The sequence below is a fragment of the Salarias fasciatus genome, assembly GCF_902148845.1.
Source record: "Salarias fasciatus chromosome 7 unlocalized genomic scaffold, fSalaFa1.1 super_scaffold_4, whole genome shotgun sequence".
NCBI lineage: Eukaryota > Metazoa > Chordata > Actinopteri > Blenniiformes > Blenniidae > Salarias > Salarias fasciatus.
The window spans coordinates 4188876-4212523 of NW_021941229.1; the positions used below are offsets into that span (position 1 = coordinate 4188876).

A 23648-nucleotide genomic window follows, 5' to 3' on the forward strand; every position below is an offset into this window, starting at 1 on the left:
CGGAAGGAAAATAAGTGATTTCAAAATAAAAACGGTGTCGTGTTTTTGCCTTCATATGCTATTTTTTAATTCTTCTGGTACAATACAGAACAAATAACGTGATAATATGCATTAGAAGAATGAACTAGTTTGTACTTCGTCACTGCAGGAAAGTCTAATGTCACCAAAATTGCACAAAACAGCTGTATGACCAGAGCAGCTCTGAGTTGCCAGATTGGGCAGGTTTCTGCCAAATCAAGCTTCTTTTTTTGAACACGTCGGACGGGTTGATGAAATGATTTTTACGGTTTTAACATGCATTTTCAACAGAGATGGCGGTTGGGACTGCTTTCTACTGAGTAAAACGGGTTCGTTTTGTTTCGGGGAGAAAGCGACGGATCTGGCAACCTCCTCCAACAGACCGCAGAGGCACAGCAGGCGGCGTGAGTGACGGTGCTGTAATTCTGTACCGGAGACGGAAGGCAGCCGGAACGCATCCAGTGTGAGCCCGGCGTGAGCGCATGAGCTTTACGTGTCCCTCTGCAGACACCAACAGGAAGTGATCTCTCTGTTAATCAGGAGACATGCAGTGTGCCTCATCATTCATTCACGAAAAACATTTCTGCTGGTTCATCAGTTGACGCAGGTCGCAGCTGCAGTCACCATCGCCACAGATTTCAGACACTGTACAGAATTTTTCACAGGTTAGAGCCCGGGCCAAAGATATCGCCACCCCTCCCTCACCACTGGTGTATTTCATCTTCGGTGGCTGAAAATCGCAGCAGAGAGTTCACTTTTGACCACGTCAGCAGTGTCCAAGTACTTTAACCTGCCACACGCCCACGTTCTGCTGAAGGACACTTGGACAGGAGGGGGATCAAACCTCTGACCTCGGGGTTGGGAGACAATCGGCTCTTCCCACTGGGCAGCAGCATGCGGCAGTGTTTGTTGAGACAGAGGTATTTTCGCTCTGGGTTACAGCCTGTTTGGAGTTTAACGGCCCTCTACAGGTCAGAACTGAGGAGTCCGGTTGAAGGCCTGAGTTCTCCTTCAGGCTCCGTCTGCTGCTTCCTCATTTCGTCTGCATTCAGAGGCTCTGCCTCATGAAAAGCGTGTGTCATCTTTACATAACTGCAGAAAACCAGAAAATGAAGTACCGCCACCATCTTTAAGTGAGACTCTTTCAGAATGCTGACTTCAAGTCATGTTTCCAAATGTCTCCTTTCACACACGACAGAATTTAATGCTATTTTATGAAACGTTTTGGAGTTTGACCATCCTGGTGGCCGTGCTCCTGATGAACAGGGCTGCCGGGAAGAGTGCTGATTATTTTTCAATTAATTTGATAAAGCTGAACATGGTAAACAGATCTTTTCCATTTCATCTCACATGTCTGCACTGATAATTACAAAAGCTTCTTCACTCTCCCTCCTCTTGGTTCTCTCTCTCACAGAGGAACCATCGTCCTCGCCATGTAATTAGCCAACGCTTTTCCTCTGCTTCACTCAGACCAGCTTGTTTGTAACAGTGAAAAATCCGTTCAGTCAGGAAGAAAACTGTGTTAAAAGTGCTGTGTTTCATTTTTCTGCCGCGACTTTGTGTGTTTTCGGGGTAAGTGATCCTCATTAGCACTGTGAGACGGGAAATGTTGGATCTTCCTTGAAAGAGATGAAACAGAAACACCGAGGTGTTGTTCTGTTCTCTATTTCTGTTCTCTAAAAAAGCCGGAAGAACTGATGAAATGAATCAACACAACTGTGAGTGAACACATCAAGACGAAGCTAATTGTGAGGAGGCATTATGTGGAGCTAAATAAAAGCATTCTGCTTGTGATCCGTTACAGAAATGAAAGAATTCACATTTGTATCTGTGTTGTAGTTTTCATACTGGTCTTGTTTTTTCTTTTTTTTTTAAATTGATGTAACTGTCTTGAACCAACAGATGAGCAAGTCTTCGGTAACTTTAACTTGTTCCTTCAGGTTCTTTCAAAGTAGCAGCGGTAATAGAAATGTAAGAACATGAAAAAATCAGTATGTCAAACATTTAAACACTTGAATAAGTTGATTTAAATCAGTGAAAATGAAAACAATGCAGCCTTTGGGCCTAAAGGCTGTAAAAACATTTATATTTTGTTGCTTTGTTGTAATCAAGCAGTAGAAATGTGACAATTAGGATCGAGGACAGCTGATGTTTAACTAATAAAGTGTTTCTGTGTGACAGATCGACTGTGAAATAAAGAAAAACACACAGAACTGTCTGCTGTCAGACTTCTGTCCTGACGTCTGGGGTCACTTACAAGTGCACACTGCTGACACGTAGCTGCTGAACGTAGATCCTGAATATGAGCAACGCACCGACGTTGTGTCTGAACGCCGACTCTCAGAGTGACTCCTGCACAGCTGCACACGTGTGCTGATGCAGCAAGTTATAAAACACACAAGCGCCACATAACATAAAACATGTACATTACTTAAGCTTCACCCGCCGCGACAAGTAAACTGGACTGTGTGTGTGATAAAGCATCGATATAACACTCAGTCATCGGCGTGTGTGACGACATGTGAGGAACACTTACCCTGATCGTTGGCCATCTTATCAGGATGCTCCACTGAGAAGACAAGAGAGGGAATATTTATGCCAATGGAAGCAAGGAACACACACACACACACACACACACACACACACTGAACTGACCCTTGGCCGTCCTGAAGTGGATGGGCTCGGACAGAGGGCCGACTCCTTTGGTGTTCTTGGCCTGGATCCTGAAGTAGTAGATGGTGTCCAGGTTCAGGTCCACCACCTGGTGGGTGAGCCGGTCCCCGCTGATGGCCTCCATCACCCAGTCATCGATCGGCATGTTCTTATCCAGCGTGTAGTACAGGATGTAACCTGGTGGTGTTCACACAGAAGAGAGGTTGAAAACATTCTTTTTTATGGATGAACTCTTCAGACAGAATTAGACCGAAAAAAAAAAAAAAAATCAGGCATGAAAAGATGTGCAGATTGGAAGAGGAGAGAAAAAAGCCTCAAAAAGTAGATTTAATCACATTAAGAAGAGACAAATGCAACAAAAGGGATGTAGCGAGAGGGAATGTGTGTGTGTGTGTGTGTGTGTGTGTGTGTGTGTGTGTGTGTGTGTGTGTCACAGTTGCGTCTGCAGGGAGCGTTTGATTCGTCCTCAGGGACACTGCAGGAGCAGCAGTGCTCGTTAAAACAGACGGGTTTACAGCCGAGCCGATCGCCCAGAGGAGGAGCGGGAACAGTAAAAGAAAGTGTGTGTGTGTGTGTGTGTGTGTGTGTGTGTGTGTGTGTGTGTGTGTGTGTGTGTGTGCAAAGCCACATTTAAAACATGCTTTTACGGTTGAAATCATTAAACCATAAACCTTAAATTAATTAGCAGGGCTCTTTAATACCATTGTGACAACATACAAGAAGCTAAGCTAAGCTACCCTAAGCTAAGCTAAACTAAGCTAATTTAATTTGAGAATTCTAAGGGTCAATATGTATAAAAGCATTTATGAAATCTGTCATTTCTGTGACTTGTTTTCAACATTAAGAGCATTTTAAAACTAACAATGAAAATAAATCCATGTTGGAACGGGACAGGTGGTCACCCTAATAAATCCTCTGTGTGTGTGTGTGTGCGTGTGTGTGTGTTACAGTAGTGAAACAGTGTTGCTCTCTCACCGGTGATCCGCCCGTTGGCCTCCATGGGCGGCTGCCAGCTGATGAGGATGGCTCGGGGTCGTCCCTCTCGACTGATGACGGTCAGGTCTTTGGGGGCGGAGCTCGGGGCTGCCAATCAGGGACGGAGACGGGAGAGACGCAGGTCGTTAGCGTGTCGGTGTGGACTCACTCTGTTGTGTTCAGTTATCTTCTGTGTTTGAACCATCGACCGTGTTAAAAGGTCTGAACTTGAGCAAACGGCGCAGGCGGTAATTTCCCAGCCCTTTGCCCGCCTGCCCCGCCGTATCGCTCCCGTCGGGAGAATGTCAAGCTCTCGGCCTCACAGCGTGGACCCGGCTTTCTCCTCTCCTCCGCCGTCTCCATGGAAACTAAGTGGCAGCCGGGTGGCGCCGCGGCGTCGTGACGGCGTCTCCAGACGTGATTAAAGACGAGGGTTTCAGGTTTGGCAGTGGGACAGGCCTCATAGCTCGCACCCCACAGTTTGCTAATGAAACCGCTTGTTAAATCCGACACGACGCACCGGAGGAAATTACAAGTTCCTCCGGAGCCTGTTAGAGACGGTGACAACCTGTACTTCTCATAAACACACAGGGAGACGTGGGAAGCACGCTGCTTACCTACAGGCTGCTGTAATCAGCCTGAACCCCAACACCAAAATAATCATTTCCACTGCGAGCAGCCCGGATTAAAACAAGACATCAAGCTCTTAAACCTGAGAGGGGAACTACAGGAACACCAGTCAGCATTCAGCATGGTTTTTACCACCAAACCCTGCAGCAGGCTCAGCTTTTACCTGGTTATGACAACAGAATCATTTAAAACAGGGTGTCAAACATAAAGCCCGTGGGCCCTTCAACTTAATCAGATAATCAATTGATCTGATATGTAGGGAGAAACAGCTGCTGTGCAAGAAGCAGCCGGATCTTTCTGAACAGTCAGTGAGCAAAACTACAGACTTCTGTTCGCAATGAAATATAAAGACAACATGAGGGTTGTAAAAGGACGACATGCTTTCAGAAAATAAATCAATATCACATTTTATCACAGATTGTAAATAAATTCCTCGCAAAAAAAGAATTTTAACAAAAGAAAATTTTCATGATATACTCTCACTTTTCTGCTGAAAACTTGCAGGTTACATTTGGAGTCGTTAATTATAAACTTATAATTAAAGTTCTGATAAGGAAAACAATTATTTTCTTAATTAGCTATAATTTATCAGTAATTAAAGAATTTTTTTTTTCTTGCTCACATGAGAATGTCTTGTGCCGTATCAAACCTCTGAACTAATTTCAAACAGCTGGTATGAACGGTGAAAGAATCGGCAAAACTGTTCACTGTTTATGCTGACAGCTAAAGGTCCCATATTATACAGTTTTTCAACAATTTCACATCAGTGCCAGAGGATCCAACAACGTTCCCCAAATCGCTCCGGTCCTGGATCTCAGCTCGACTGAGAACAGGCTGACTCCGTGTCTGGACATTTAAATGCTAATGAAGTGTCTCCGTCCATGAAAACTCCATGAAACCCAGCAGTCGTGCTTTGCTCGTACCTTTGCCACGTCTGTTCTCCAGTAGCGTTTGAGTATCCACTACCAGGGAACTTCTTCCCATCGGAGACGGTGCTCTCACTGCTCCAGAGGAACCGAGAGGCTTTCAGCTGCTTTATGTTATAAGTGGATACTTCAAACATCTCTTCAGCGTCTCTTCTTTATTTTCATTAAAAAAAAATAAAACATAAAAAGACTTGGACAACACCACTTTGCGATCTCATTCTTTCTGAACAGAGACGGTAAACCTCGCTTGTTGATGCGCTGATTCCTTTCAAGGATTTGAAGATGATTTATTGTATTTCAGGAGTTGAGCAGATCTCAGGCTTCCTTTATGAACTGGATGCATCGATATTTGGAAATAGCAGTAGAAAAATGACAGGGTAGACAGAGTGCATGAACCCATTGACTGCGTTTTATAACAGTTTTTTTATAACGGTCGATTTTTCTTTCCATTACCCGTCTCTGTGACTGACACAGGTAATGGGATCCGTCAGAACCGGACTGTTACCGTAACCATGATGTTAGAATATAATTCATCGCAAGAAGCCAAGCTCAAGCTGAATTTTATGTTGAAATTCAGGTTGGATGGAGGATTTGGGGAGCGAGCGGCCTTTCCGTTCGAGTCTCGGCAGCCTGGTGATTAAAATCTGAAGAGTTCCAGTCGTCGCTCTGCTGCTAAGCTCTTCAGCACCTTGTTAAAATGTGTCCAAATGGCTTCAGCAGACATAGAAATAATCACTCTACATCTCCCGGAAGACGAAGACTTCATTCTTTTAAAGTACTAAACGACTCGTTCACGAACAAGCTTTTTAATTTAAGCCAGGGAATTCAAACACGAAGCCAAAACTGGCCTGCAGGACAAATGAGCAGAGAGAAAAAAAATCATGAATAAAATAAAACTGTACATTTCCTAAAGTTTTGGGAAAGCAAAATTAGCACCAACGCTAATCTGTACAGATCCAACAAACTAGAAGCTGCAGGTCAATCTGTTTAAGCAGCAAAATGACGGGACTGCTCTTAATTGTCTTCACCAGCAGAAACTTTTCAACTTCTATCTGCTCAAGATTCACAAAAACAAACTTTCGCCTCATTTGAGCCAGAGGAAGGCTGAGCCACAGATGAATGACTCAAAGGTCAATCAATCCGTTTGTGAACTTTATCAGAGGAGCTCTCGGTAATTTAAATGAGCTTAAATTTTACACATCAAGGGGATTTGTAGGAAATGTCTTGCTGTCACATCCAGATGTGAGTCTGAATGAGGATGAGGAGGTTTGTGAGAGCTGAGGCTGGCTCTGCAGCGCTGAAGGCCTTTTTCCTGCCGGTCCAGAACACAGATGCGGTCAGTGTGCGTTTTGGGAGTCACTGTCAGAATGTCAATGTATTCCCGGGGCCCTCGGGGGGGGGGGGGGACGACGACACGGGGGGGCTGCTGTAACACCGTTCATACTTAATTGGCTGACGAGTCCAGGAAACATGAGCGTAAACATCCTGCAAGTGAAACCTTGACATTTTGAGCCTGGCTTCACCGTGTTGTTGTGAAGTTCCTCAGTGACTCCTTCACACCGTCCGCTGCTCAAATCATGATTCAGATGGAATTCATGAGGAAACACTTCTTCCCTTTGCTCTGCTGCACTCTGGCTTCATCACGGTGTCCAACATTCAGTAGAAAGAAAAAAAAAAAACTTGCTTTATATCTTAAAGAGAAGCTGCTCAGGCTGTGAAGGAGTGAAGCTGGATCTGCCGTTTAGAGAAACCAAAGAAAAAACTGCAACAGGTGAAGTATAATCAAAGTCTGGGCAACAATTAAACTGCAAGCTATGATTAAACTCGTGGTTTTCTTTTTAATTGCATTGTTATGCACAAAGTTAATAATGAATTCAGAAGAGGTGTACTGTGAAATTTATTCTATTAACACTGGAGTATAAACAAAAACCAGATGAAACGTAGTCTCGACACATAAAGTGTTTCAGCAGCAGTTCGCTGGCCGTGGTTTGGGTTTGTGATTAACTGAGCAGCATGGCGTGATAACAGGACCGTCTGAGGAGTTCACAAATGGAAGACATACAGACAAGCAGTGTCTGTCACATTTTTTTAATTTGTCTAAATGATGTATTTTTCCATATAACTCTGTCTACAGGGATGAATATGAAGAGGTGGGATGATTTTCTGAAATTAACAAATTAATAAACCTCAAAATTACTATTTTTAGTATTTTAAATCTAAGTGTTCATCATGTTAAGAGTTAGCTGGTGGCTACATGTTTAGCATTAGCTTGTTGCTACATGATTAAAATTAGCTGGCGGCTATATTTTTAGTATTAGCTCCTGGCCATGTTTAGCATTATCTCTTGGCTATATCTTTATCATTAGCTGGTGGCTATATGTTCAGCAATAGCTTGTGGCTACATGTTTAGCATTAGCTGGTGGCCATGTTTAGTGTAAGCTACACATTAGCATTAAGCTGATTCAAAACTTGAGTTTCTTAGTGATTTAGCACACATCCCATCCCACAGATTTTAAACTGAAACTTTTCTCTGTTCCATCCTCACATTTGTTAGTTCAGTGTCTTTCCCCACTGATGCTCTGCTACATTTCTATTTTTTCTATACTTTATTAATCCCCCTGGAGAAATTCTTCTTTCAGTGTGCAGCCACGTTACAGCGCTCGGGGGAGCTGGTGGGGGTCAAGGGTCAAGGACTCAGGGAGCCACAGGTTATAGTATAAAGTTCAAACCGTGATATATTCTTAAAATATCTCTATTATTTATCCTTTTGTTGTTAATCTTCCAGAACTTCTTAGATACATATTTAAAAAGACTTGAAACCTGAAACCAGAACAGAAAGAGGAGAAAACCTGACGTGCGCTCAGGTACATCAGGTTGGGCGAAGTTTTCTGACTTTGCCCAACTTTCCTTGTCCCTGAGCGACTGGCGCTGGCTCGCTCGCCCGGCCGCCTCCCGCAGCTCTGCTCTGATTTAACCGAGGCCTAACAGGGGCTGTCAGGCCGTGTGGCGGTGCGAGGCGCCCTGAGCACTGACTGGATTACACACAGTAGATTGGATTCGGCTTGTTGGCCTGGAGAAGCAGACTGCTGAGTCAACATGGCTCAGGTGGTGAGGTGGACGGTTCGATCCCTGGCTCAGCGGCTGCGTGCGGCGCTGGCGTACGAGTGTGCATGCAACAGCATGAACAAAGCGTGCAGCGGCAGTGAAAACACAATGTACAAGTGAAGTCTCTGAAAAACTCCTGCTCCTATAAATATAGATCGTTTCAAAAATACTCTCTGAGATGCTCAAACACAAACTGTGTTTCTGTGCTCAGAAACATTTCACAAAAAAAAGAAGAGTTTCTGTTTACAGCTGCTTTGTCATTGTACTTCATGAACACCAAAACCACTGGGCAAAGAAACTCACTGATCAAAGACACACTGAGAAAACACGGGTAGTGAAAAAAGTGTGTGTTCCTATTGAGAAAAAGTTTTGCGACAAAGGCAGATCCCTAGGATGAATGCAAACACACACGCCTATAAAAATGTGCCACGTCCAGTGTCTTGCTCAGTTTTCAAACTTACTTGAGTGGTCATGCAACAAAAACCTCTGATTCCAAATTTTCTCTTCAGGAAACTCTCATGAACTTTGTTCAGAACAGTGAAGACAGTTGGGGTAACGAATACTGACTCACACTTCCTTTCATTAAACAGTGTTTTGCAGATATTGAGGTGATTATTGTTTTCTGTTTGTGGTCCAGTTTATTTCAGACAGGTCAGTTATCACAGGGGCCACACGGTGGAGCAGTGGTTTGCACTCTCGCCTCACAATGAAATGGCTCGTGTTCTGAAAACATGAATATGATGCTAATTGGTGATTAAATTACGGTGCTGTGATGGACTGGAGACCTGTCCAGGTGTATCCTGCACAAACCCAGAATTAGCTGAACAGGATCAAGTGATAAAGAAGACGAACGGATAGTCGTCACACAGCATCAGTCCTCAGCTCCAGCTGTCTCTGTCACTACTGCTTGACCTGCACAACAGAAACAAGCCTGAGGACGAGTGGGACGACTTTCATCTGGGTTCATCGCTACAGATCTGTGCGTCTACACAACATCTTTACAGCCATGTGACCAGTTATTCCATCAGAACATGACGCAAAAACGTCTTCAGAGAATTCTATATGTCCACAGGACGATATGAAGCCAACGTGACGACTGTTTGAAGCTTGCTCTGTAAAACTAGACCACACATTCTGAACCCTGTGACTCAGACCTCAACATAAACCAGGAGAGAAATACTCTTGTCCAGAGGAATTCACATTTTTGTACAGATGAAAAAAGGGGAAAGTTGACTGTTGTTGCATTTTTTTGTTGCCGCCATATTGAATGAGACATTCCAAAGCAACATAAATCAGGTCGACTGGACTCTTAAATGTTTTCTACCTGAGCAAATGAGACTGAGATCACACTTTGAATGAGACAAGGACATTTTGACAGTTCCCTGTATTCTAGAAAGGGCACGTTGTTGAAATGTGACTTTGTTTTTCCTTGTGATATTTTTTGTCAATAATTTGTACTGAAACAAAAGGGGAAACATTAAGAGAATGTTATCTTCAGGTTATCGTGTCGTCATTTTACACCTGCTGGTCTCACCTGGTCTTGTGACAAGGTGAGAACCCCGGGGAGAGGACTCGTATGTGGCCGACGGGCGGAGGACGTACCTGCTTCATACGTGGTGGCGTGCGCCGTCATGCTCCAGGTGCTGGACTTGCGTCCTTTGGTCACCATGACGGCGAACTCGTACATGGTGTTGGGCTTGAGGCCGGTGACGGTGTGGCTGAGAGCGGTGGTGTCTGCAGACTGAAACAGGACACGGGGCTTTTAAAAAACTTGCTTTACATGGCGGACACGGCGCACAGCTCTTATGCAAAGAGCCCTTAAACAGGAGGACTCTCGGTGAGAGTGCCGGTCATTTCCTGTCTGCGCTGCGCCCGTCCTTGTGGTTGCACTTTAAATATGTTTTCGTCTTCGGCGTATTTAACAAACTTCATTGACAGCGCAAACTTCCGTGCATTTTCATTTAAACACCAGACTTCAGTTTGTCCTTGTGTCTCATTCTCAGAAAGTGACGGAGAGTAAAGAGGAAGAGCATATACCCGCCGCCCCCCTCGCCCCCCAGCCCTCTTCGTCTGCTCTTTATTGAGGTGTACAGACCGTCTGCCCTCGTATAGATTTCCTATTTCCAGACATTTTGAAGCACGGTTCGCATTATTGTCAAGGTCTTTTCTCCCAAGTCGAGAGTTTGTCTGCAGGAAAAAGCTTTTGACCTGCTGAATAGAAAACCGGTGAGGAAATTTTCGGAAAGCTGCTTCAGCTTCGCTACATATGTCCCCCTGAATCATTGAAACTCTTCATTCAGCCGAGAAAAACAACTTCAAAAGATTTCTCAATAATAAAAGAAACACACTCTGAATCTTTCAGTCTGCTGACATCTCTCGAATCATGATTTTACTTTCTGTATCAGCACTCATTTCTTTGTCTGTTTGGTTCCTCGCTGCACGGATGAGAAAGGCGGCGAAACGTTGTGGACGGAGGGAAAGACTTGACGGGACACAGCAGAAAGTCAGACACATTCAGCAGGTGCACTTCGGAAACCCTGTCTGAGCCCAATCTGTGTCCTTCTCAGATAAATCCAGTTTTTATTAAAATTCTTCCATGTATCCTCACATGAAACAATGCCTGCATTCAAATAACACCGTACCAAAACTTCAATAAAGGCAGTAACCTTTCGCTTTCATCCGTTCAAATGTAGGAAAGTGGTATTTTGATAAAAGGCAGTTTTTTTCTTTCTCTCTTTTTTCTGTTCATTGCTTCTCAGCCTTCGACTGCTGCTTTCTTGAATCTTGATTTACGCTTTTATTCCCCCACATTTTTCTTAAAAGATTAAAAATTAAAATATCGTCCCAAATGTACAGCCGTCTGAAAAAGAGGTGATTCGATGAATGAAGCAAATGAAAGCTTTCACTCAACGTTTAAGTGTTCCTGAAGGTTTTTTTTTTTTTTTCAGGGCTCAGCTTGTAAGAGAAGAGAAAACAAATAGACGGCAGCTGTTGGAAATGTCAAATCTAAGTACATTACAAAGACTGGTACCCATATTTGGGCTGTTTGAGGAGTAATTAACAGAAGACGAAGGACGGATCTCAACAAGTCTCACTTTAAAATAAGAGCAGCGAGTTCAACAAGTGTGTGTGTGTGTGTGTGTGTGTGTGTGCGTGTGTGTGTGTGTGTGTGTGTGTGTGTGCGTGTGCGCCGTCACCTTGTACTTCCCGCTGGTGGAGTAGCTGGTTTTCCACTTGACCGAGTAGTACCGGACCTCGGACGTCTTCTGGTTCTTGGTCATGGAGTTGTCGGCCCAGGACACCCGGACCGAGTCTGAGGACAGAGCGACGGCTTGGACCCCCACCGGGGGGATCATGGGAGTGCTGGTGTCTGGCATGGGAGTGGGGTATTTATCAAAGAGGTGGAAGAGGTCGTCCTCAGAGGGGTCAATGGGGTCTGGAGGTGGGGTCGTTAACGGGCACCGGGGGGGGATTAATGGGAAGCGATCGAGAAGGATCACAGGAGGAAGCGGGTTGATGGTCAATGGAGAAAATGACATGCGGGTTAGGAGGACACATGCGGCGGGCGGCCATGTTTGTTTGGAGTGGAGAAGTAGAGGGAGAGAAGGGACGAGGAAGTGAGAAACAACAGAGAAAAGAAAGATAAGAAAGACGATTAAAGGCAACATCAGAAAGAGGAAGTGGAGCCACAGAGCGTCAGGAAGAACTCACAGGGAAGAACCATTCCGAGAGGAGGGAGTCCAAACCTGATGTTACTGTACAGCGGCCCAGCTGGAGCGCATGCAAAATGCACGGGGAATAAAAAATGCATGTAGGGCCCTGTCATGTCAAATCCAGTGTTGTGCGGTATCATTTGTTGGGACGGGGGTTCAGTTTGCGGCCCCCGTGTCCGTTCACACTCCGCTGCCTTCCGCACATCCATAAACCATGATTGTGTTTCTGTGGCTCCAGCAATCAGAGAGCAGATGTTACCTTCAGGTGCTTTCAGGAGAGAAATCTGAAACCCAGTGGGCTCAACGTGTGAAGACTGGAGGAGCTCCTCACAAAAGTATAACTTTAACATGTGAAGCACGTGAAGGTAGCAGCATGTGAAAGAGATGCTAACAGCTGCTAACCGCTAACAGCAGAGCTGGAATGAGCTGAACCGAACCATCAATAGATCAATGAAACAACGCGAGCTCCGCTGATTTCAGCTCTGTGACGTCCAAACTACTGCGAACGGAGATAAACACACACCACAGGTTAACCACACTTTTTTACAATTCACTTTCAAGTCGCTAACATAAAGTCATCAGAAAGCTTCAGATTTAGCCTCATGCTCTGAGTAACAAAAACAGCCTGCAGGGAGGTTAAAAATGAGGAAAAGCTCAAAGATGGAATGAATAAATACACAGAATATAAAGAGAACAGAAGAATATAAAACAAGTCAAAGGAAAAGGCAAAGTTTGTGAAATAATAAAAGGCAAAGAGAAATACAGATAAGTGGATATCAGATATCTTAGCAGAGTTTTTTTTTAAATTTTTCTAGAAACACACACACACACACACACACACACACACACACACACACACACACACACACACACGCCACGCACACACTCGTGATGATTGCTTTATTAAGGATCACAGAAGCATTCACAGCCTCTGACATTCTTCTAAATGTTATGGACGCCGCTGTCTTATTTCAGCACTGGTTGCTTGATTCCGCTCAGAAATGTAAAAAAACTTTCCCTCAGATCAGTTTTGCGATCGCTAATCCGTATTACTGATCTTGGACTCTTGCAATAGTTTTTCAGGAATCTTTCAGAAATGTTTCCACTCTTTCAGCTCAGTGAAATGAAGCCTTGACTCTGAAATGTTCATCCATCATGAGTCACACAGCTCCAGCCTGAATGTGTGGATCAGACGGTGGTTTCCAGTGTTCCTGAAGGCTGCAGTGGTTTCCAGCTGAGTGTGGATGGTTGGATCTTTAGATTTTTCATGACTTTATTGTGTGAAACATTCCTCAAAAGCTGCTAATTAAGCTAAGAGTTAACAAAAAGCACATCCTATTGTTTTTTTTTGGGTTTTTTTTTAACATTTGTTCTTAAAGCTGCCCGTTCCCCCTGTGATCTGCTGCAGTTATCAACCCAGAGCAGCTCACTGTCTTCAGAGCTGGTAGAATGAGATGTAGTGCCAGACTGATGGAGGACAGACTGATGGAGGACAGACTGATGGAGGACAGACTGACTGATGGAGGACGGACTGACTGATGGAGGACGGACTGACTGATGGAGGACAGACTGACTGATGGAGGACAGACTGACTAATGAAGGACAGACTGATAGAGATAGACTGACTGATGGAGGACAGACTGATGAAGGACAGACTGACTGATGGAGGACAGACTGACTAATGGAGGACAGACTGACTGGTGAAGGACGACTGACTGATGAAGGACAGACTGATAGACTGATTGAGGAGGACAGACTTATGAAGGACAGACTGACTAATGGAGGACAGACTGACTGGTGAAGGACGACTGACTGATGAAGGACAGACTGATAGACTGATTGAGGAGGACAGACTTATGAAGGACAGACTGACTGGTGAAGGACAGACTGATAGACTGATTGAGGAGGACAGACTGATGAAGGACAGACTGACTGATGGAGGACAGACTGACAGATAGACTGATTGAGGAGGACAGACTTATGAAGGACAGACTGATCAAGGACAGACTGACAGAGGAAAGACAGACTGATGGAGGATAGGCAGAAAGATGAGGGGCATAGTGATAAAGGACAGACACATTGGTGGAAGACAGACAGCCAGGACAGACAGACAAGAAGACAGAGACAGACTGAATAGAGGACAGACAGACACAGAGACAGACTGGTGTGGGACAGACAGATGGAAGAGGTGTGGTGTTGCAGGCTGCAGCAGTGGTTGTCGTGGTTAAAGTGGTCGTCCAGCATCACAATAAAGCTCTGGTCAGGACAGAATACTGATGAGGACGCAGGACACGCCTCCTCCCTCTCCAGCCCTCCTCTGTTATCACCTCTCTTCTCCTGCACTCTCTTACCTTCCCACGTCCCCTTTATTCCATCTCACTTCCTCGTCTCATCCTCGTCCTCCTCTTTTCCATGTCTCCGTCCTCTCTACCCTTCTATTACCTCTCCCAGATTGCCTTAATTCCTTCACTCTTCCTCCGCCTCTCGTCCTCTCCCCTGTGCCTGCCTCCATCCTTTCAAATTGCTCTTATCCCTCCCCCATCGCGCTCCCTCTCACCCCGTCTCTCTGCAGTCCTCCAGCCCTTGATTAAATGGCGGCGCTGGTCGGGGATCGGTTCTGTCTCTGCGGCGAGGACGAGGACGAGAACGAGGACGAGGCAGTAAATTAACGACGATCCGCCGTTAACAAGCCCGTCTCTGAAACTCTGCAGCAGCCCGCTGTCATGACAAGGCAGCGTGTGTGTGTGTGCGCGTGTGTGTGTGTGTGTGTGTGTGTGTGTGTGTGTGTGTGTGTGTGGTAGATATATTGAGCTCCATTGGGGAAATAGACTGTAGATGAATCTTTGTATGGAACAACTATATAAGGGCCTCTGAATATCTAAATCTGAATATCTGTGAGTATCTGTGCCAACAGATGTGTGAAATCATTGCAGCTGTATAAAAAAAATCTTGGCGAACATGTTAATAGCCTGATGTAGTCCAGATGTACAGCAAAGTTTTTATGCCAGGAAAAAAAAAAAAAAAACTTGACTGTTAATTGTGTTTCTGGCAGTCCCTTCATGTAGTGTCTGGATGAACGTCCATCAAAACTGTGGAAAGCAGATTTTTATTACCAAGTAACTTCAGAAAATCTCCACAGGGCTGCAGATGTGGATTCGTCTCAGTAGGACTGCGGACGTCTTTCCAAAGGTCAACGCGATTTCATGTGTGTGTGAATTTCTAAAGAAGCCAGATGTGCTTTCAGAGATCTGCGGGGGCTGAATGTACACACACACACAGCAGCTGGAATTTCACCACAACTTCACCAGGGCGGCACATCGATGGAAATCAGCTACAGAATGCCATCTGCTGTAAAATTGTATGTATGATAGATCATTATAAGCTGTTGCTGGGAGAAAATCCAGCAATCTGTCGCTATTCTCATGATCTGAGCAGAACTCTGGAGGTTTATTAATGAGCCTGAAACATCACCTGCTCTGATTATGTTGGATTGTTGAGTTACTGGACGTTAACACAGGATTTACAGCACGTCGAAGATGTGATCAAGTGAAGTCAATCAAAATGTTCAATCAAAAAAATTCATTTAGATTCATGGGAACCGAGCAGACAAGCTAAAGAATGAGCTTTACTCCCTGGAGCTGAGTTTTCTGAAGATCAGCTGATGCTGCAGTTTGGTGTGGTTACTTCTGTGAACATTTCACTATTTTTACAATTGTCAAAATTTCCTAAACCAAAACGAGTTTCAGAAACGTTGTGATATTCTGAGAGACTCCAGAAAAACAGTAAGACTTTCATCCAGGTGCAATAATTCAAATACTATCTAAACATTTCATGATTTTCACTCACAAGAAATCAAATAAAAGATTCAGGTGTCTTTAAAGGAATATTCCGAAGATTTTGGACCCACGCCCTATCCCTATCATTGACAAAGCGAGATAAGCTCATAAATACCTTTTTTTGTGTCTGTGCGTCCTGTGGCTGGATCCCAGCTGTTAGCATCGTAGTTAGCTTAGCTCAATTGCTGGAGGTGGATAGGAGACAGAGCCGCACTGACGAAAGTGGACAAAATACTCCTTCCAGTGGTCCAGAGGACGGCGTATTAGCATGTGAAGTAAGTCCGAATGGTTATAAAACATAAAAGACAGCTGAGTCTATGGCTTCTACTGCTGTGCTCCGGTATATCCTTCCGCGGAGCACAGCGCATGCGCAGGTCTGTGTGTATCAAAATGTTATTTTAACGGATTGAAAAGAAAACACATCTTTTAAAACGTTTTATAACCATTCGGATTTACTTCACGTGCTAATACACCGTCCCCTGGACCACTGGAAGGAGGATTTTGTCCACATTCGTCAGTCCGGCTCTGTCTCCTGTTCACCTCCAGCAATTGAGCTAAGCTAACTACGATGGTAAAAGCTGCGATCCAGCTACTGGATGCACAGACACAAAAAAAGGTATTTATGACCTTGTCTAACTTTGTCAATGATAGGGAAAGGGCGTGGGTCCAAAATCTTAGGAGTATTCCTTTAATGACAAAAGAAGAGGAAAAACCTCTGATGCGCATTCCGATAATTTCAGGTAGAGCTGTGTGTTTTCTTTTAATGTCATGACTTTGTTTTTATTTCAATTAAACTACAATGCATTAAAGTTTTACTGTTTTAATTAAACAGTGGAAAAATTATTATTTCTATTATATCATTACTGTTACAGTTATTACTGTTTCAGGGGGGCTGAACCTTAGCATTGTTATAAAAACAATATAAAAAATATAATATAATATAAAAAAAGTCATTTTATAAAGCTGTAAAACAGTCAAATCTAGTGTTACATTTTTTCCTCCTCCTGATATTTATAGAAAAGCTGCAAACACGTAAGTAACTGAAGATCAGAATTAAAAACAGTCCAGATTCTTGATATTTTCCACTCCGGCAGCAGAAATAATTTTCCTCTTTCTTTAAAGCTGAAGTGCAGGTTTGTGGAGGACCTAGAAACTGCTCCTCACGTCCACCTCTGGATTTATCTGTCCAGGTGCTGACCTGCAGTGGTCCTGGCAGATCCCTGTGCTGCTCCTCGCCTCTCCTCCACCTCCGCTCCCGCTGCTCCCACAGCTCATCCAGCAGAAACCAAAACTCAATTCACAACAACTGCGGCTTCCAAATAATCTCATTGGGAGTTTTCAGAGCAGAAACAAGCTGCTCTAAAAGTGAAGAAGTGGCGGTGACTGGAGCTGCCTCTGCTGCTGGATTTTTCTTTGACTATCATCGCATCGGCGGGGTTGAAAAACCTCTGAAATGTGGCGTTTTTATGGCAGTAATAAAGGATTTATGTCAGCTGCAGGCGCGGCTGTTTAATTCATAAGACGAAACTTGGCTGAGAGTTGGATGTGTTTCATTTATCTCACTTCTACAGCCCATTGTCTGCTGAAAAAGCTAATGAGCCCCACACACAAACACACACACATACACACACACACACACACACACACACATTAGTGTGAACCACAGCATGGCCTGTATGAATACATGGAGAAAATTGTAACTTTCATCGGCAGCCTGGTGTGAAACCTGACACACTTAAGACAGGATGCAGACATCCTGAACGCTGCGGATGCTCTCAGTGAATTGAAAACTGCCGTTCCAGCCCTGTTTTGAGTTCAGTGTCTCGTGTAACAGCTTGAACGTGTAAACCGTCATTACCTGTCAGCGATCTGGTGACAGCGCTCTCGTACAGAGGAACTCCCTCTCCGGCGTTATTGAAGGCCTTCAAGGAGATCACGTAGTGGGAGCTGGGCTCTGAGCAGCAGAGACAGAGAGACAGACACGTTTAGCTCAAAACGTAATCAATCAGGTGCTTTTTCTCTGTTTCACAAGTGAATATTTAACATCTCATTTATGTCATGTAAATTCTGTCACACTAAAACATAACAACAAAGTTGATTTAAAGGTGCAGTATACACCCATTTGATTTAACTTAATTTTAAACCTACTCAGAGCAATGGATTTTTTTTCCCTCAGATTCTGATAAATTAATTGAATATTAAGTGAATGAAGACGTTGCATGTTGGAGACCAGCTGCACTGTAAAAAATGCTAAGTTTTAACTAAGGCAAATTAAAAAAGGAGGAAAAGTTCTTTTACACAAATTTGTGTGCTTTCAATAAAATGTTTCTGTTTGGGATGATAAAATATTCTCCATTGTAGTTTTTGACATGCTAAAGTGTGTTAAAGACACTGGATTGTAGTATCCCATCGCATTAGTTAAGAAAAAAATTGCAAGAAGGCGGGAATATCTGGAATACCACTGATCTGTAATGGCGCTTTATGTAATAATGTCATCAATATTCACCTTAATATATAATAACACCACATTTTGTAATAACTTCTTACATATAGCGACAGTTATTATTTAAACCTCGAAGTACTTTTAACAAAATGTAATGATTTGGTGCATTACGTAATAAACCATCAAAGTTGATGCTTTAAATGAATAAATCATTACATCATCAGAACAAATTTAAAGATTAAACATCAATAAAGGTGATTTTGCTGTGCGGCGGTGAGTCCTGCTTCCTGCTGCTGCCTGGCTTCTGGGCTTCTGGCTGGTTGAAACAGAGACAGCGTGTCCCTCAGGTGTTGCAGACGTGTCTGCCTTCACTCGGTTGTGATGTTTCCATGCCGAAGCGGGAGCCACACGCAGACTCCATGACTCCACACACGTCTGCGGCGGCTGACGGCCGGTGTGGCGGCGCTGCATGTTCTCTCCGTGCAGCGTCAAACCTTTTGCATCAGTTAAGCAAACAGGCCCGCTCCGCTCCCCGGGCCCCTCGCCGCATGAATTAATGATGGCTATGAATTATAAATGCCGTGTACATATGTGCATTCGCTCCCATGTGTGCATGCAACACACAGCTGCATTTTATTTTTTCATTACTCCTCCATTATGAGACCTGAGATGGGGATTTTCAGACGCGCATAAAAACTCACCCAATTTGTTATTGTCTTCTTTGGCATGCAAATTGCTTGTTGCACTCGCTGGGGAGGATGTTTTCTCTTTTCAGACCTTTCACAATTAGATTTGCACCTCGAGCAGCTTTCTTATTAAATTCCTTTAAATTATTGATTGTAATTAAATGGGGATTTCATCATCATAATGAATTAATGGAAGAGGAGATCACTGTGTCAATATTGACACTTTGTCGGCGGGAGCAGCTGGATTTATGAAGGATGAACATATTAAGTAGGCGCTGTTGACGTGCATGCTGGAAATGCTAATTCATGGCATGATGGAGTGTTTTGGTGCTGAGGGAGCAGAAGGAAGATAGTGGCAGTGAAGGAAATATGATTCAGTGTCATTGATCAGAGGAGTTCCAGCATGTCTACTGGACTTCATCTGCCTTCCAGTGGTGCTCCATAGTCTGTAATCTTATGGTTTAATGATGCTCCATTAATCTGATCCCTTCTTGTTCTCTTAGCAATTTTGTTTTATTAGTTTCCTTTTTTGCTGTTGCTGTAGTTTTTCTAAACTATGCTATATTTCTTTATTATAATGATGAATTTTAGCAATCTTTTATATTGTTGGAGGGCCTGAGCTTGGATCATTTCTTCTTTCCAGAAACTTTTAGACTGTTGAACTCTGTAACTCAGCGCCCTTCACAACTTGCACTGACATTACACGCATTTTAATATGTTCACTCTTGCAAACACTGTATATATTTTCTTATTTTTTCTATTTACATTACTTTTCAATCATATGCTCAATTACTTTCTATTTTACTCTTTGTGATGAAAATGCAATTGTTGGATGAGTCACAACATCTGGGAATAGTTTTTACATTTACTTTACAGAAACCACATGTGCAAGTGCCCTGAAAGCGATCGGCACACACATGAGAACACAAAGCACGCTGTAAAATGTTGTAACACATATGTCAGACCATTAACTACATGTATGTAGAGAACACCAGCAACAGCTATAGCTCCTTTTCACTGTCCTTCTTCATCAGGCAGGTTTACTCAGGATGTGTGTGGAAGAAATGTCTCAACGTATGCAGATGATAGTGCAGTTAATACTAGAAATGTTCTCCCTGTATGCAGATGATAGTGCTGTAAATGTAGAAATGTTCCCCCTGTATGCAGATGATAGTGTGGTAAATGGTAACAATGTTCTCCCTTTCTATGAAATGAAAGTTCACCACATAAAAAAACATGGTGTGGTAAACAGTCAGCTGACTGATCCCCGCCTCCATACATACCCAGGTTTTCAATGGAGTAGTATCTCTGCTTGCTGTCCACCCTGACCGTGTCCGCATAGGGACTTCCCACTCCATATCCAATGATGTACCCTCGGACCAGGATGTTGGGGCTGAGCGGTGGCGTCCAGGACATGATGATGCTGTTGGGGAGCGGTCTGACGTGCAGAGAGCTGGGCTGGTCGGGAACCTGACTCTCTGGAACACACCAAAACGAAATGTCACTTGAAAGACTGCGGCAAATCGCTGCAGCTGGAGGCTAACCCCAGCAGCGGCCACAGAAGTGAGCACTCAGGGCAGCTGTAACTATCAAATGCTAACCATGTTAGCTGTGTGTTAAGGCCTAACAAGCCCTGACACCTTGTGTTATCCCACAGGATCCGATGAGATCAGATTAGCGTGCTCCGGGTCCTCGAGGGGAGACGCTTCATATCACTTTATTGAGTGATAATCCATTAAAATGAGATTTGCGTCTCCCTTTGTTTGAGACCGGAAACACGGTTAGCATGGATGTGTTGGCTGTTTTTATCTTGGCTGCTTCCTGCTGACCAGAACATCCTGGTCCCGAGCTTCAGCCTCAGGACAGCTTTTCTTATTATTCTGCTGGAAATGATTAGGAGAAACCTCAGCGCTGCCAGAAAATTTGTTGTTGCTTCTGGCTGTTCTTTCACTCTTCTTCCCTTGACTTCTCTGCATTAAAATATCTTGAAATGCATTTCAGCATAGATGAATGCAAACATCTCTGTATGTGATTAAAAAAGGGTTTTGAATGTACAATTTTATACCAGAAAACCTTGAGATCATCACTGATTTTGTACATCACGCTCATGGAAGGCATTTAAGCTGCTTTTCCATCCCACGTTATTAAAGTGAGAAATTAGATTCATACCAAAAATAGGATGTCTATAATCCAACAGTAATGGCATAAGTCAGAAGGAGGCAGAGGTGAAAGAGTTTGTTATTCTACTCATAGTCTAAAAAGAAGCGTTTGAAGAAATCAAACTCACTGATGTCAGGGAGCTCAAACGTCTTCAGTCGTTGCTTCACAGCACATCAGCAGAACATCATTTCATCTGCATCCGGCAACTTTCAAAGCTTTTCCTTCCTTTCTCTTTCCTCTTTTCCGCCCACCCGACCCTCACACACATTCTCCCTTTGTCTTTACCATCCAGGTCGTTCTCCGGCGTCTCGGCGGTGAACCAGTCGCTGCCTGGACCGGAGCCGTTCACCGTCATGGCCGCAACCTGGAAACTGTACTGACTGCCCTTCTCCAGACCTAGAGAGAGAGAGAGGGGAGGAGAGGTGTGTGGCAGTGAGTATGGCGTCCATATTTTCAGATGAGTGACAGCGTCATTAAAATCACTGTTATTTGAGGCCGTCGCCCTGAAGCGTCCGGTCCTCAGACATCAATCAGAAATCTGATCTCCGGCTCACTGATGTGGGACCTGCTGCTTTTGACCTGGAACTACAATCATCACAGTCAGGACTTTTATTTTGGGGGGAAAGTTATGAAGCTGGCTGTGTAGATGTAGATTGATTATGTGTAGATGTAGACCTGGATGAAGAGCCAGAGAGAGAGAGCTGATGTTTGGACTGTGAGCTGAGTTTGTCTTGTTTGTCTCAAGCTGGTCTGGATCTGGAAATTCTTTTGTCTGGATGTGTGTTTGGAAGATGAACAGTGTTTACAGAGGATACGGTTTCACATTTTAACCGCAGACTCGGGTAATACCGCAACACACCTACACTACACACACACACAGTTCCTCCCCTGCGTGGAGCTGGATTAATATTTTATTTATTCAAATTTTATCTTTCACCGCCAGCAAAAAAAGAAAAAGAAAAAGTGAATGTTGGATAGATCAGATCACAGACACACAGACACACAGACACACACACACACACACACACACACACACACGAACACAGACCTGCCACTGGGGAATGAATTGTGTTACAAACAGATAAAGATAACATCAGTAAAAATAATGAAAAAGGAGATCAGTTTCATTCAAATCCTGCAAACCTCAAATTGAAATAATAGCTTGTGGCAGTTTGAAGGTGCGCGCACACACACACACACACACACACAGACACACACACACAGACAGACAACGCACACACCTACACACACATTAATGTTTAATGCAAATGCTGCTTTCTTTCTTGTCCTCTGAAGAAAAAAGAAATCATGACTGCTATAAAAACAGAGCGGCTTCATTGTATCGTCCTCCCACACATATTTTCTTCACTCAGCAGACGATCCTTCATATTCGCTTGATATTGTCAGCATCGTGTCATGTGCACTGAAAGTATATGTGTGTTTTCTGTAAACCTTCGCTCACAGACAGCAGTCGGGATTTATTCGAGCGGGCTTTACATCTTTTATTGCCGAGCGCAAACAAGCAGACTGCCTGAAAACAAAGCGCGCGAGACTCGTGCGGAGGTGATACGAGGTGACAATCGACAAATCCCATTAAATGAAGTCGCTCTAACGAACACGGACTGTGAGCTCTCATTGTGCTCGTCTCCGAGTTACAACAGCGACTACAGTGTGAGTTTATTCTCCTGCAGGAGCTGCCAGTGACTGAAGGGATGCTGCAGCAGCGCGCCGGCGCTCACCTGTGAACAGGTACCAGAAGTTGTTGGGCTCGATGGCCTCCTGGTCTCCACGGCGACCGGTCTTGCGGTACTTGATCTTGTAGGCGGTGATGACGCCGTTGTGAGCGGTGCGAGGAGGCGGCTGCCATGACACCTTGATGCTCTGCAAGAGGAGGAGAACACGGCCCGATGACTGTTTATCCCCTCTTTAAAGGTGTTGTCATTATTTTGAACCCATCCGTATTTGTCTTTCTTCTTCTTAACATATATTGGATTTTACAGTTTCTGCATATATTCTCTGTTTAGCTTTTGCCTCATGAGGAAGTCTTTTTCATCGTGTCTTCTGTGATTTTTTTGTTTGGTTTGTTTTCCATATTTTGAGATTCATGAGCTAATGAGAGCAAGATGAAGGAATAAACATGTCAAGTGAATAATTACATCTTTTATTTCCACTAAACAGAGTAAATTAAAGTCATTTTAATCAGTTTGAGCAGATCTACAGCCGTAGATCTCAATTTCTTTCAGATTAATTTTTCAATTTTTTTTTTTTGGTATGTTGAACAATCTTCAGAAAATAAATATGGAAATGTACATCCAGACCCTGGAATGACTTCACACATTCACTTGTTGACTGGGTGTATGAATGTATGAATCCGATGAGGAGGGACTCCGTCATTCTTATTGAACATATGAGAGGAGACTGTTGATCAGCCCGTCTCTGCCTCAGCGGCTCGGGAGCGCCAGGGATTCCGACTGCCGTGTGCG

General features: G+C 43.9%; 1 protein-coding gene across 1 annotated transcript in view; it reads right to left on the minus strand.

The window, feature by feature from the left end:
- Nucleotides 1-23648, minus strand: part of dcc (DCC netrin 1 receptor) — a 204948-nt gene that overhangs the window by 45701 nt on the left and 135599 nt on the right. Inside the window, exons 13-21 of the mRNA XM_030084631.1 lie at nucleotides 22905-23046; nucleotides 21451-21561; nucleotides 20289-20483; nucleotides 17735-17830; nucleotides 11525-11763; nucleotides 9930-10068; nucleotides 3667-3774; nucleotides 2674-2868; nucleotides 2555-2587 (exon numbers count right to left, since the gene is read on the minus strand). Of these exons, the coding sequence (XP_029940491.1) occupies nucleotides 2555-2587; nucleotides 2674-2868; nucleotides 3667-3774; nucleotides 9930-10068; nucleotides 11525-11763; nucleotides 17735-17830; nucleotides 20289-20483; nucleotides 21451-21561; nucleotides 22905-23046 (1258 nt within the window). The remainder of the gene's footprint in view (nucleotides 1-2554; nucleotides 2588-2673; nucleotides 2869-3666; nucleotides 3775-9929; nucleotides 10069-11524; nucleotides 11764-17734; nucleotides 17831-20288; nucleotides 20484-21450; nucleotides 21562-22904; nucleotides 23047-23648) is intronic.